Raw genomic sequence first — 12,816 nt, 5'->3', positions numbered from 1 at the left:
CGCAATCCAAGGTTTCACTGTATATAGATCTTTAGTTATCACTAGAGGGATCACCAGTAGAAGGAAGAAGGTCCTGATTCCTCTATACTGTATATATCTTTAACTATAACTAGAGGGATCACCAGCAGAAGAAAGGATCTCCTGATTCTTCCATACAGATCTTTAGTAATCACTAGAGGGATTAACAGCAGGAGGCCCAGATTCCTCTATATAGATCTTTAGTTATCATTAGAGGGATCACCAGCAGGAGGAAGGAGGTCCTGATTCCCTATATAGATCTTTAATTATAACTAGAGGGGTCGCCAGTAGGGATGAGCCGAACACCCCCCGGTTCGGTTCGCACCAGAACCCGCGAACGGACCGAAAGTTCGCACGAACGTTAGAACCCCATTGACGTCTATGGGACTCGAACGTTCGAAATCAAAAGTGCTCATTTTAAAGGCTAATTTGCATGGTATTGTCCTAAAAAGGGTTTGGGGACCCGGGTCCTACCCCAGGGGACATGTATCAATGCAAAAAAAACTTTTAAAAACGGCCGTTTTTTCGGGAGCAGTGATTTTAATGATGCTTAAAGTAAAAAAAAAAAAGTGAAATATTCCTTTAAATATCGTACCTGGGGGGTGTCTATAGTATGCCTGTAAAGTGACGCGTGTTTCCCATGTTTAGAACAGTCCCTGCACCAAATGTCATTTTTAAAGGAAAAAATCTCATTTAAAACTGCTTGCGGGTTTAATGTCATGTCGGGTCATGGCAATATGGATGAAAATCAGTGAGACAAACGGCATGGGTACCCCCCAGTCCATTACCAGGCCCTTTGGGTCTTGTATGGATATTAAGGGGAACCCCGCACCCAAATTAAAATAAGGAAAGGTGTGGGGCCACCAGGCCCTATATACTCTGAACAGCAGTATACAGGCGGTGCAAACAAGACAGGGACTGTAGGTTTGTTGTTAAGTAGAATCTGTTTGTAATTTTGAACATTTTTAACGTGTTTAGCTCCAGCCAAAAAATCTTTTCTAAGCTTTTTGGAAAACATAGGGAAGGGTTATCACCCCTGTGACATTTGTTTTGCTGTCTTTCCTCCTCTTCAGAAGATTTCACCTCACTTTTTTGTCCCAATGAAAAATGTTTTTTGAAAATTTGGGTTTTTTTGTGGAACAAGGATTGGAAAGCATCAGTGGAAAGGAGAAATTGTTTTCCCATATTAACTCTTACAGGAGAGAATTTCCCTTCCTAGGGGTAGATTTCATCTCACTTCCTGTTGTCTCCTTCCGTTTGCAAGTAGGAGTCGTTTGTAAGTTAGATGTTTGAAAGTAGGGTCCTGCCCTATATACTCAGCAGAAATTTGGGCCTTAGGTGTTGCTGTGGCCACAACACTGTAAGCCCTCACAGGGCCCTGCTGTGAAATATTAGATCAAGAATTGTAATTACATGCCCCTGTTGAACAGGAGCTGAAAAATTAGGCCTTAGGCACTGGTGCTGGTGCCACAACACTGCAACCCCTCACAGACACTCTAGTTGGAACGCAGGAACGAGCCCTGCTGCAAATTATTGCTTCAAAAATTGTAATTACACGCCCCTGTTAGACAGGGGCAGAAAAATTGGGCCTTAGGCACTGGTGCTGGTGCCACAACACTGCAACCCCTCACAGACACTCTAGTTGGAACGCAGGAACGAGCCCTGCTGCAAAGTATTGCATCAAAAATTGTAATTACACGCCCCTGTTAGACAGGGGCAGAAAAATTGGGCCTTAGGCACTGGTGCTGGTGCCACAACACTGCAACCCCTCACAGACACTCTAGTTGGAATGCAGGAACGAGCCCTGCTGCAAAGTATTACATCAAAAATTGTAATTACACGCCCCTGTTAAACAGGGGCTGAAAAATTGTGCCTTAGGCACTGGTGGTGGCGCCCAGAACCAAAAATGTTCTTACAAGCTATCAGCGTGATGATTGAGGAGGAAGAGGATAATTACTCAGGGATAGTCACTCAGCATCAGCATAGGCAGTCTTTGAAGGGATCTGAGATTTCAAAAAAAATTATTCGGTTACATCAGCATCAGGTGCTTGGTAGCTGGTGGTGATCCAAGACTCATTCATTTTTATGAAGGTCAGCCGATCGACCGAGTCGGTGGACAGACGCACCCTGTGATCGGTTACCACGCCTCCAGCAGCACTGAATGTGCGTTCCGAAAGAACGCTGGATGCAGGACAGGCCAGTAGCTCAATTGCATACTGTGCAAGCTCTGGCCAGTGATCCATCCTCAAGACCCAGTAACCCAGAGGATTTTCGGTGGGAAAGGTGTCCAAGTCTGATCTTGCCCCTAGGTATTCCTGCACCATGTAAAACAGACGCTGGCGATGGTTGCTGGAACCGATCATACCTTGGGGCTGCGGACCAAAAAATTGTCTGAACGCATCGGTCAGACGGCCACCTTCTCCACCGCTCCTTCTTTGACTGACCGAAGCCTCAGCAACACGTTGTCCAGAAACAGGAGTTTGTAACCTCCCAGTCTCTGGGAACGCGTTGCACAGACCTTTCTGCAAGGCCTCCCGAAGATGTTTCATCCTCTGCTCCCTCTGCGATGGCAAGATAAGGTCCGCAACCTTACCCTTGTAACGTGGATCAAGGAGGGTTGCCAGCCAGTATTGGTCCTTCTCCTTGATACCACGAATACGAGGATCCTTACGCAGGCTTTGCAGGATCAGGGAGGCCATGCAGCGTAGGTTTGCTGAGGCATTCGGTCCGGAGTCCTCTGGGTCACTAAGAACGACATGGTCCGCAGCCACCTCCTCCCAGCCACGTACAAGTCCATGTGTTTCTTGGGACTGATCCCTTAAAGACTGCTGCTGATGCTGAGTGCCAGGCTCCACCTCCATACTGACACAATCTTCCTCCTCCTCCTCTTCCTCCTCGTCCTCTTCCTGTGTGATCGGCGGGCACGCAGGAACACTGTCTGGATAAAGGGGGCCTTGAGAGCTAAGGAAGTCCTCCTCTTCCTGCCTCTGTTCTGCCTCAAGTGCCCTGTCCATTATTCCACGCAGCGTGTGCTCCAACAGGTGGACAAGGGGGACAGTGTCACTGATGCATGCACTGTCACTGCTCACCATCCTCGTGGCCTCCTCGAATGGTGACAGGACAGTGCATGCATCCCTGATCATGGCCCACTGGCGTGGGGAAAAAAAACCAAGCTCCCCTGACCCTGTCCTGGTGCCATAGTCGCACAGGTACTCATTGATGGCCCTCTGCTGCGTGTGCAGCCGCTGCAGCATGGCCAACGTTGAGTTCCACCTGGTGGGCATGTCACAGATTAGGCGGTTCTTGGGCAGGTTAAACTCCTTTTGGAGGTCCGTCAGCCGAGCACTGGCATTATATGACCGGCGGAAATGCACACAGACTTTCCTGGCCTGCCTCAGGACATCCTGTAAGCCCGGGTACCTGCCCAAGAACCGCTGCACCACCAAGTTAAGGACGTGAGCCAAACAGGGCACATGGGTCATTTGTCCCTGTCGGAGGGCAGAGAGGAGGTTGGTGCCATTGTCGCAAACCACCATTCCTGCCTTAAGTTGGCGTGGCGTCAACCACCTCTGAACCTGCCCCTGCAGAGCTGACAGAACCTCTGCCCCAGTGTGGCTCCTGTCCCCCAAGCACACCAGCTCAAGCACCGCATGGCATCTTTTGGCCTGCGTACTTGCGTAGCCCCTTGAACGCCTACGGAGCACCGCTGGTTCCGAGGAAGAGGCCATGGAGGAAGAAGAAGAGGAGGGGGTGGAGGAGAGAGGTGTGTCACAATCAGCATTTTGGAGGCGTGGTGGCAGAACAACCTCCAACACTACTGCACCTTGTCCTGCATCCTTCCCAGCTGCCAGCAGAGTCACCCAATGCGCCGTGAAACTTAGGTAACGTCCCTGTCCATGCCTGCTGGACCATGAGTCAGCGGTAATATGCACCTTACCGCTGACCGCCCTGTCCAGCGAGGCATGGACATTGCCTTCCACATGCCGGTAGAGAGCCGGAATCGCCTTCCGTGAGAAAAAGTGGCGTTTGGGTACCTGCCACTGAGGAACCGCACATTCCACAAACTCACGGAAGGGGGCAGAGTCTACCAACTGAAAAGGCAGCAGTTGAAGTGCTAGCAATTTTGCCAAGCTAGCATTCAACCGCTGGGCATGTGGATGGCTGGGAGCAAACTTCTTTCGGCGGTGCAGCAGCTGGGGCAGGGAAATTTGCCTGGTACAATCTGACGTCGGTGTACCAAAAGCAGATTGCCCACAAGTACTTGGCTGTGACACACCTAATTCTACACCTTCATTCCTCTCACTGCAGGTCTCAGAGAGGACTGAAGGTCTAGTGGGGTTGGAAATCTCAGCTGATGAGGAGCAAGGAGAGATCCTCTTTGTTCTTTGGTGTGGGTCTTTTAGATACGCTTGCCAACGAACTGCATGGCAGGTCAACATATGTCTGGTCAAGCATGTGGTACCCAAGCGGGAGATATTTTGGCCACGCGAGATACGCTTGAGACATATGTTGCAAATAGCAGCGGTGCGATCTGATGCACTCGTCTCAAAAAAGGCCCACACCAAAGAACTTTTTGAATAACGCGCAGAGACTGCAGCGCCCTGCACATGTGGAGCTTTGGGGTGTGATGCAGTCAATGTGTTGCCCTTAGGCTGGCCCCTGGAGGGCATCCTGCCTCGTTGGTGATGTGCTGCCGCCTCCTCCTCCTCTCTCCTATCAGGCACCCACGTTGAGTCAGTGACCTCATCATCCCCTCCCTCCTCATCACTGGAGCAAACCTGGCAGTATGCTGCAGCAGGGGGAGCATGACTGCCAGATTGCTGTCCTTCTTGGGCACCCCCTCTGTCCGCGCTCATGTTACTGCCTTCATCGAGCTCAGTATCGTCATCAGAGCCTTCCAAACGCTGGGCATCCTCCTGGAGCATGTACCCAACACTGTGGTCAAACAGTTCGAGGGAATCCTCATGAGGACATGGTGGAGCTAGGGAAGGAGTCACTGATGACATTGAGCTGAGGGAAGAGGCCGCTGCTTTGCCAGACAAAGCACCCTGGGCATGGGTGAGAGAGGATGAGGAGGATGAGGACGGCTTGGTCATCCACTCGACCAAGTCTTCCGCATGTTGCGGCTCAACATGGCCAGCTGCCGAAAAAAAGGCCAAGCGTGTCCCATGGCCACGTGCTGATGAGGATGCACCGTCTCCACGACCAGCACTAGACACAGAGCCTGCTTGCCCTCTCTTATTGGCTTGTGACTGTCTGCCTCTCCTTCTTGGCCTTCCAGACATACTAATGGCCTGTAGCTGCACTAAGCTGGGATAGAACACCTGTAATTTTCTTCAAGTAGCTTTATATACTGTAACCAGACAAGCCTGCCTGTCAGTAGGAAGATAACAGGAACGGATCTAGCTGAACACTGTGAGCAGGACGCACTGTACTAAATGTAAATAGTCTAGCTGCCTGACCGTGGTACTAATAGGATCAAATAGAACACCTGTAATTTTCTTCAGGTAGCTTTATATACTGTAACCAGACAAGCCTGCCTGTCAGTAGGAAGATAACAGGAACGGATCTAGCTGTACACTGTGAGCAGGACGCACTGTACTAAATGTAAATAGTCTAGCTGCCTGACCGTGGTACTAATAGGATCAAATAGAACACCTGTAATTTTCTTCAGGTAGCTTTATATACTGTAACCAGACAAGCCTGCCTGTCAGTAGGAAGATAACAGGAACGGATCTAGCTGAACACTGTGAGCAGGACGCACTGTACTAAATGTAAATAGTCTAGCTGCCTGACCGTGGTACTAATAGGATCAAATAGAACACCTGTAATTTTCTTCAGGTAGCTTTATATACTGTAACCAGACAAGCCTGCCGGTCAGTAGGAATTTAACAGGAACGGATCTAGCTGAACACTGTGAGCAGGACGCACTGCATTAAATGTAAATAGTCTAGATAGAAGATAACAGGAACGGATCTAGCTAAACTGAATACAGTGTATATATATATATGCAACACCTGGGATGCATATATATACACAATACACTGTAAGTGCAGCTAACTGACTGACTGTTCTGCCTAATCTATCTAACTCAAATCAAATGACACTGTCTCTCTCTCTCTCTATCTCTCAGCACACCGGAACACACACTACACAGGGCCGCCGTGCAGGCGGCCTTATATAGTGTGGGGTGTGTACTAAATGCCCTGAGCCGTAATTGGCCAAAGCCACCCTGGCTTTGGCCAATTACAGCTCTCTCTACTGACAGCGCTGTGATTGGCCAAGCATGCGGGTCATAGTGCATGCTTGGCCAATCATCAGCCAGCAATGCACTGCGATGCCGCAGTGAATTATGGGCCGTGACGCGCCACACGAATTTAGCGCGAACGGCCCATAACGTTCGCAATTCGGCGAACGATCGAACAGCCGATGTTCGAGTCGAACATGGGTTCGACTCGAACACGAAGCTCATCCCTAGTCGCCAGCAGGAGATAGGCACTTCTGATTTTTCTATATACAGTAGATCTTTAGTAATCACTAGAGGGATTACCAGCATGAGTCCCGGATTCCTCTATAAAGATCTATAGTTATCATTAGAGAGATCACCAGCAGGAGGAAGGTGGGGCTTGTATTTTCTTAAAGTGGTTCTAAAGGCTCACTTTTTTCTTTTTTTTTACCTTAATGCATTCTATGGATTAAGGTAAAAACCTTCTGGGTGCAGCTCCTCCCCCAGCCCCCCTTAGCCTTAGAGTTGCCACCTCATCCCTTTAAACCCGAACACCTTTGAATTACACAGGTTCTGAGGCTAATGAAATGCAGATAAGGCACCAAGTGAGTTTAATTACCACCGCAATCAGCCACAGAACCTGTGTAATTAATATGTGTTCGGGTTTAAAGGGATGAGGTGGTAACCATACTTAGCCTGGTTTCACACATGTGCGGTGCGAATTGAAGCTCAGGTTTCACTGGGGAGATAACAATCTCCTGTTCAACGGATTCATTGCGTTTTTGCTCAGGATTAGAGAGCAGGGAGAGGGGGAGGGAGGGGGAGGTGAAGTGAGGAGAAAGAGAAAATCCTTGTTCAGAACGCAATGCATCTGCGAATCAGATGTGTTCCCATAGAAGATAATAGGCTTGTAGTTCGCACCGCAATGCCCAAAAAACGCACACGTTTTTTGTGCAATGCGCAGTGCGAATGCAACGCACATATGTGAACCAGATGCATTCATATGAATGTATTTTAAAATGTCCTGCGAATTAGATGCGGTGTAAGCCGCATCTGATTCGCATAGGTGTGAACCCGGGCTCATACTTACCTGGGCCCCACCTCGATCCAGTGATGTGCATGAGAGCAGCGGCTCTCCCAGGTCTCTCTCTCTCCCCTCATTGTCTCACACACCAGCAGGGGTCATTGGCTCCTGCTGCTGTCAATCACAGTCTCGGTCTGGGCTTGCTGACCCGCAATCCCAGAGCATCAGAGTGCAATGCAGAGGGACTACTTGTAAAGTTGAAGCTGTAGTAGGGAACAAGAGCTGCATAAGCCGATGACTCCTCTGTAGTGCTGGCTTCTGTCCCATGCAGAGTGATACCAACTGCACTCCACCTCTTATCCCGGCTAGAGGTCTTCAGAGTGGTGCCAGCAGCAGGAACAAAGATCTTTAGGACAGTGTGAAGCAATACACTCGGCATAATAGTATAGGGCTGTTTTCACACTGATACACTGTGGTTTACCCACACCGCGGATGCAGTGTGCCTGCAGCTTTCCTGCGGGTTTGCTGCACTTAGCCATAGACTTCTATTATATCCTGCTGTTTTACCACCCCCCAACTTTACGTGTAAACAAGCCATAAGGGTGCTGCTGCCGAATGCTGAAGGGCTCATTCACAAGTGTAGCACCACTGCTGCTCCTCTGAAAAGCGATCCGAGTGTGTGTTGACAGGTGGTGAGGCAGCTATATGTTGCCTCCTACCCACCTGATTTAAACCCACGATTGCCGTGCAATGACCACGATTGTGACACGGTAGTACGGCAATTAGATGTTTAAATCAGGTGTGAGTAGGCGGCACTGTGCCCTGTGATCTTTGACTTCTCCAATGTTGCTCAGGTAGATCTTCAGCTCTGTAAGTTTGCCTACCCCTGGTTTAGAGGCAGAGGATTAGGAGGAAAATACTTCCAATGCTGCGACTGGACTCCTGCAGCTGCTCTATAAGCAGTGACTGCCTCTAGTTGCACTTTAGCTTCCTAAACGTGCAATAAAGGGTTAATGTCCCTGTATTGTACTTGATGACGCCAAGACTCTGTCCACAGACTGGAGCTTCAGGCAGAGGAGGAGAGTGCTGGAACTGGTGGGAGCAGGGTGTTAGGTAAGTAAAGCTGCTTGTACACAAACCCCAATGCATTAGGAGCACCCTTGCAATGTGGTGGGTGGGGAGTGGCGCCCATTGCAAGGGTGAACTTTTCATTTTCATGGAGGTTTAAATGAAAGTTTTTGGGTAAGCAGACCCATCCTCCAATCTCAGTCGTTTTCTGCTGTCTGGGAATCCACCTCGGAGCTGCATGGAGGCAGCGTATAGAAGTGGATGTAGACGCAGCAGCTGCACAGACAGTCACATGTCATGGTGCATGAATTTGAAGGCACACACTGTGTGTTCAGGTTTGTGCAACCGCTCTTGCCCGCATGTCAAACGTTGATCCGCAATTGCGTCTGTGCAGTAGTTGCGCTTGAATCCACATCTATGGGCTCCCGGCCTGCAGGTCCAAGGTGGATTCACACGCAGCAGACAGTGGCTCAGATCGGAAGGCGGCTGATTGCCCATCTGAATGAGCTCTTAATATGTACAGTCTTAGGGAAATAATGGAAAGGGGGTCATAGTTGAAACTTTAAATACTTTGAGGGTTCAGTAGTGTAGTATTTTTAATATGATCAAGAACATGGGGACATAACCTTAAACTAGGAGGAGAAAAGTTCAAAACTAACCTTGAAAAGTATTATTTTACTAATAGTTGATGTGTGGGGGAAAAAAAAAGAAAACAGACAGATTCAATTTAACACTTGGTCTTTTTCTGCCATCAGATTTCCATATTTCAGTGTTTTTTGTCCTGATGTCACAGGGACGGGAAATTATTTTAAATGGTCTTGGGGTCACCAATAAAAACCTAAAAGGTTTTCTAACTTTTCCTAACTCTATCCAAAAGCACACAACATGACTATTATTGATAACACATTACCTTCTATCTCCTTTGATATAATTCTGGGAAGATGCGTGACTTTGTACCGAAGTTTGCTGTTTTCAATTGTCTCCGCTTCCAGAAGCTCACGTGTTGCCCTTCTACTGTCCTCCTAAAGTTTTGGGGAAAATTAAATATGAAATGCAACGAAAAACATTTGTCATAGGATTTGAAACGGGCATCAAATAATATCTATAACCCAAAAAGGAGAACTATGGAAGAGCAGCTTTGCCCTCCTAAAACAAAATGTATGCTGGGACTACAGAACACCTCCTCCTCTGCATAATATGGGGGAGGTGATGTTTTGTAGTCCTAAGAAAGAACTAGGCAGGGTTATTAATACTGCTGACTGATAACAGTGCAGTAGAGGCAGAGTGCACAGGAAGTATAGCGCTCTGGACTTCTGGCAGGATCGACAGGTAGGCAGAGTTGGGAGAGTAAACTCAGCAGAAACATATATCTGAGCTGTAAGTGGCAGGTCTTGTTGCATTCTAGTTTTAGATCATGTATCCTGAAGCCACATGACTCAAATGACATGACCTGGAACCAAAACACTGCACAACCTGCAATTTACTGCTCAATAGCATGTGTGATTTTGCTGCCCCACGCTATACCTCCCTATTTAAGCCTTCTAACTGCTTAACACATACCACAAATAAAAACCTAATATAGGTAGTGATCCTTCTCCAATCTGTCCAAAATGTGAAAAAAAAACTTTTGGCTGGAAATGGCCTCTCAGGCCATTCTTTTTTTTTTTTTTAATTCTATATTTTATTTTATTTTAAACAACTTTCCATACAAACTAACAAACATGATACAATTGTGTGCGTACCAGGAAATATAGCTTTAACACAATTAAGTTGTGTTATTTGGTAGGCACACAAAATCCAAAAAGTCATATTCCTTATATTATGGTTCTAGTGGTAGCAGACTCTTGGGCTTCTGCCGCCCTGACTGTACAATAATCTTAAAAACAACAATACAGCACACACCTATCTAAGAGAAAAGAGAGGAAGAAAAAAAAAAAAAGAGATAGTTTAGAGACCCTCTATTTCCCTTCCACTAGCGCAAGGCCATATTCCCTAGAACAGACAAAAAGGGACTACTGTGTCCATTTTTTGTTAAATTTCTCCTCTTTATCTTGGAAAGTTGTGATACCTTTTTCCTTGGCATGTATGTCAGCTATTTTAGTAAGCCACAGCAAAATCTCGAAGGAGGCGATTCCTGCTTCCATAGGGCCGGAACGCATGCCTAATGCCGCGTACACACGAGCGGACTTTCTATCCTACTTGGTCCGGCACACTTTCCGACGGACTTTGTCCGCCAGGTGCGCCGGACTTTAAAACGGACGGACTTGCCCACACACGCCGGGACTTTCCGGCGGGCTAAGTCCGCCCGTCTTTCCGACGGACTTTCGCCGGAGTTCCGGCGGACTTTCAGAATGAACGGACTTGCCCACACACGGACAAGTCCGTTCATTTTGAACGTGACTCAGGTGCGACGGGACTAGAAAAGGATGTCAATCTTGCCGCTTTTATCGGCGAGATTGACACCTTACTAGCCCCGTCGCGGGGCATACCAGGCCCTTAGGTCTGGTATGGATTATAAAGGGGAACCCCGCTACGCCGAAAAAACGGCGTGGGGTCCCCCTAAAATCCATACCAGACCCCGATCCGAGCACGCAGCCTGGCCGGTCAGGAAAGGGGGTGGGGACGAGCGAGCGCCCCCCCCCCTCCTGAACCGTACCAGGCCGCATGCCCTCAACATGGGGGTGGGTGCTTTGGGGGAGGGGGGCGCCCTGCGCCCCCCCCCCCAAAGCACCTTGTCCCCATGTTGATGAGGACAAGGGCCTCTTCCCGACAACCCTGGCCGTTGGTTGTCGGGGTCTGCGGGCGGGGGCTTATCGGAATCTGGGAGCCCCCTTTAATAAGGGGGCCCCCAGATCCCGGCCCCCCACCCTATGTAAATGAGTATGGGGTACATGGTACCCCTACCCATTTACCTAGGAAAAAAGTGTAAGTAATAAAACACACTACACAGGTTTTTAAAATATTTTATTAAACAGCTCCGGGGGGGGGATCTTCCTCCGGCTTCGGGGGTCTTCTTCCGGCTTCGGGGGTCCCTCCGCTTCATCTTCTCCCGGCGTCCGGTTGGTTCTTCTCCGCTCTCTTCTCCCGGTGTTCCTGTTCTTCGGCCGGCTCCTCTGCTGTCTTCAAGTAGCTCTCTTGCCAGCAGAGGTCCGGACTTCTGGGCTTCTGGGCTTCTGGGCTTCTGGGCTTCTCTTCCCCAGATGTTGACACGACGCTCTCTCCTGCTGGACTGCTCTCCGAGGGCTGCGTTGTGACTTATATAGGTGGAGACCCCGCCCCCTTTTGATGTCACAGTCCCTGGGCATGCTGGGACTGTGACGTTTTAGGGGACGTGGTCAACATCACCCAGTGACCACGCCCCCTAAAACGTCACAGTCCCAGCATGCCCAGGGACTGTGACATCAAAAGGGGGCGGGGTCTCCGCCTATATAAGTCACAACGCAGCCCTCGGAGAGCAGTCCAGCCGGAGAGAGCGTCGTGTCAACATCTGGAGAAGAGAAGAGAAGAAGCCCAGAAGCCCAGAAGTCCGGACCTCTGCTGGCAAGAGAGCTACCTGAAGACAGCAGAGGAGCCGGCCGAAGAACTGGAACACCGGGAGAAGAACCAACCGGACGCCGGGAGAAGATGAAGCGGAGGGACCCCCGAAGCCGGAAGAAGACCCCCGAAGCCGGAGGAAGATCCCCCCCCGGAGCTGTTTAATAAAATATTTTAAAAACCTGTGTAGTGTGTTTTATTACTTACACTTTTTTCCTAGGTAAATGGGTAGGGGTACCATCTACCCCATACTCATTTACATAGGGTGGGGGGCCGGGATCTGGGGGCCCCCTTATTAAAGGGGGCTCCCAGATTCCGATAAGCCCCCGCCCGCAGACCCCGACAACCAACGGCCAGGGTTGTCGGGAAGAGGCCCTTGTCCTCATCAACATGGGGACAAGGTGCTTTGGGGGGGGGGCGCAGGGCGCCCCCCTCCCCCAAAGCACCCACCCCCATGTTGAGGGCATGCGGCCTGGTACGGTTCAGGGGGGGGGGGGGCGCTCGCTCGTCCCCACCCCCTTTCCTGACCGGCCAGGCTGCGTGCTCGGATCGGGGTCTGGTATGGATTTTAGGGGGGACCCCACGCCGTTTTTTTCGGCGTAGGGGCTTCCCTTTATAATCCATACCAGACCTAAGGGCCTGGTATGCCCCGCGCTCGCCGCAATAGGAAAATGTGTTTTTCCTATTGCAGCGAGCGTGAGATGCAATACCCTGCCCTCGTGTTGTATCTGGTCCGTCGGACCAGCCTACACACGAGCGGGCTTTCCGTCGGACCAGCACACACACGAGCGGACTTTCCGCCCGAAACTGAGTCCGGCGGAAAGATTTAGAACTTTCTTCAAATCTAGGTCCGGCGGGCTTTTGGGAAAAAGTCCGCCGGAAAAGTCCGCCGGTGCCTACACACGGGCGGATTGTCCGGCACACTCTGGTCCGCCGGACCAAGTAT

General features: G+C 49.8%; 1 protein-coding gene across 1 annotated transcript in view; it reads right to left on the bottom strand.

Moving 5' to 3' along the window:
- CCDC175 (coiled-coil domain containing 175) overlaps positions 1–12,816 on the bottom strand; it is a 95,980-nt gene that overhangs the window by 44,083 nt on the left and 39,081 nt on the right. The window contains exon 3 of the mRNA XM_073609357.1: positions 9,247–9,358. Within this exon, the coding sequence (XP_073465458.1) occupies positions 9,247–9,358 (112 nt within the window). The remainder of the gene's footprint in view (positions 1–9,246; positions 9,359–12,816) is intronic.

Source organism: Aquarana catesbeiana, linkage group LG13, assembly GCF_042186555.1.
Source record: "Aquarana catesbeiana isolate 2022-GZ linkage group LG13, ASM4218655v1, whole genome shotgun sequence".
In the NCBI taxonomy this organism is placed as follows: Eukaryota; Metazoa; Chordata; class Amphibia; order Anura; family Ranidae; genus Aquarana; species Aquarana catesbeiana.
This window is presented reverse-complemented; position numbering and strand designations above follow the sequence as displayed.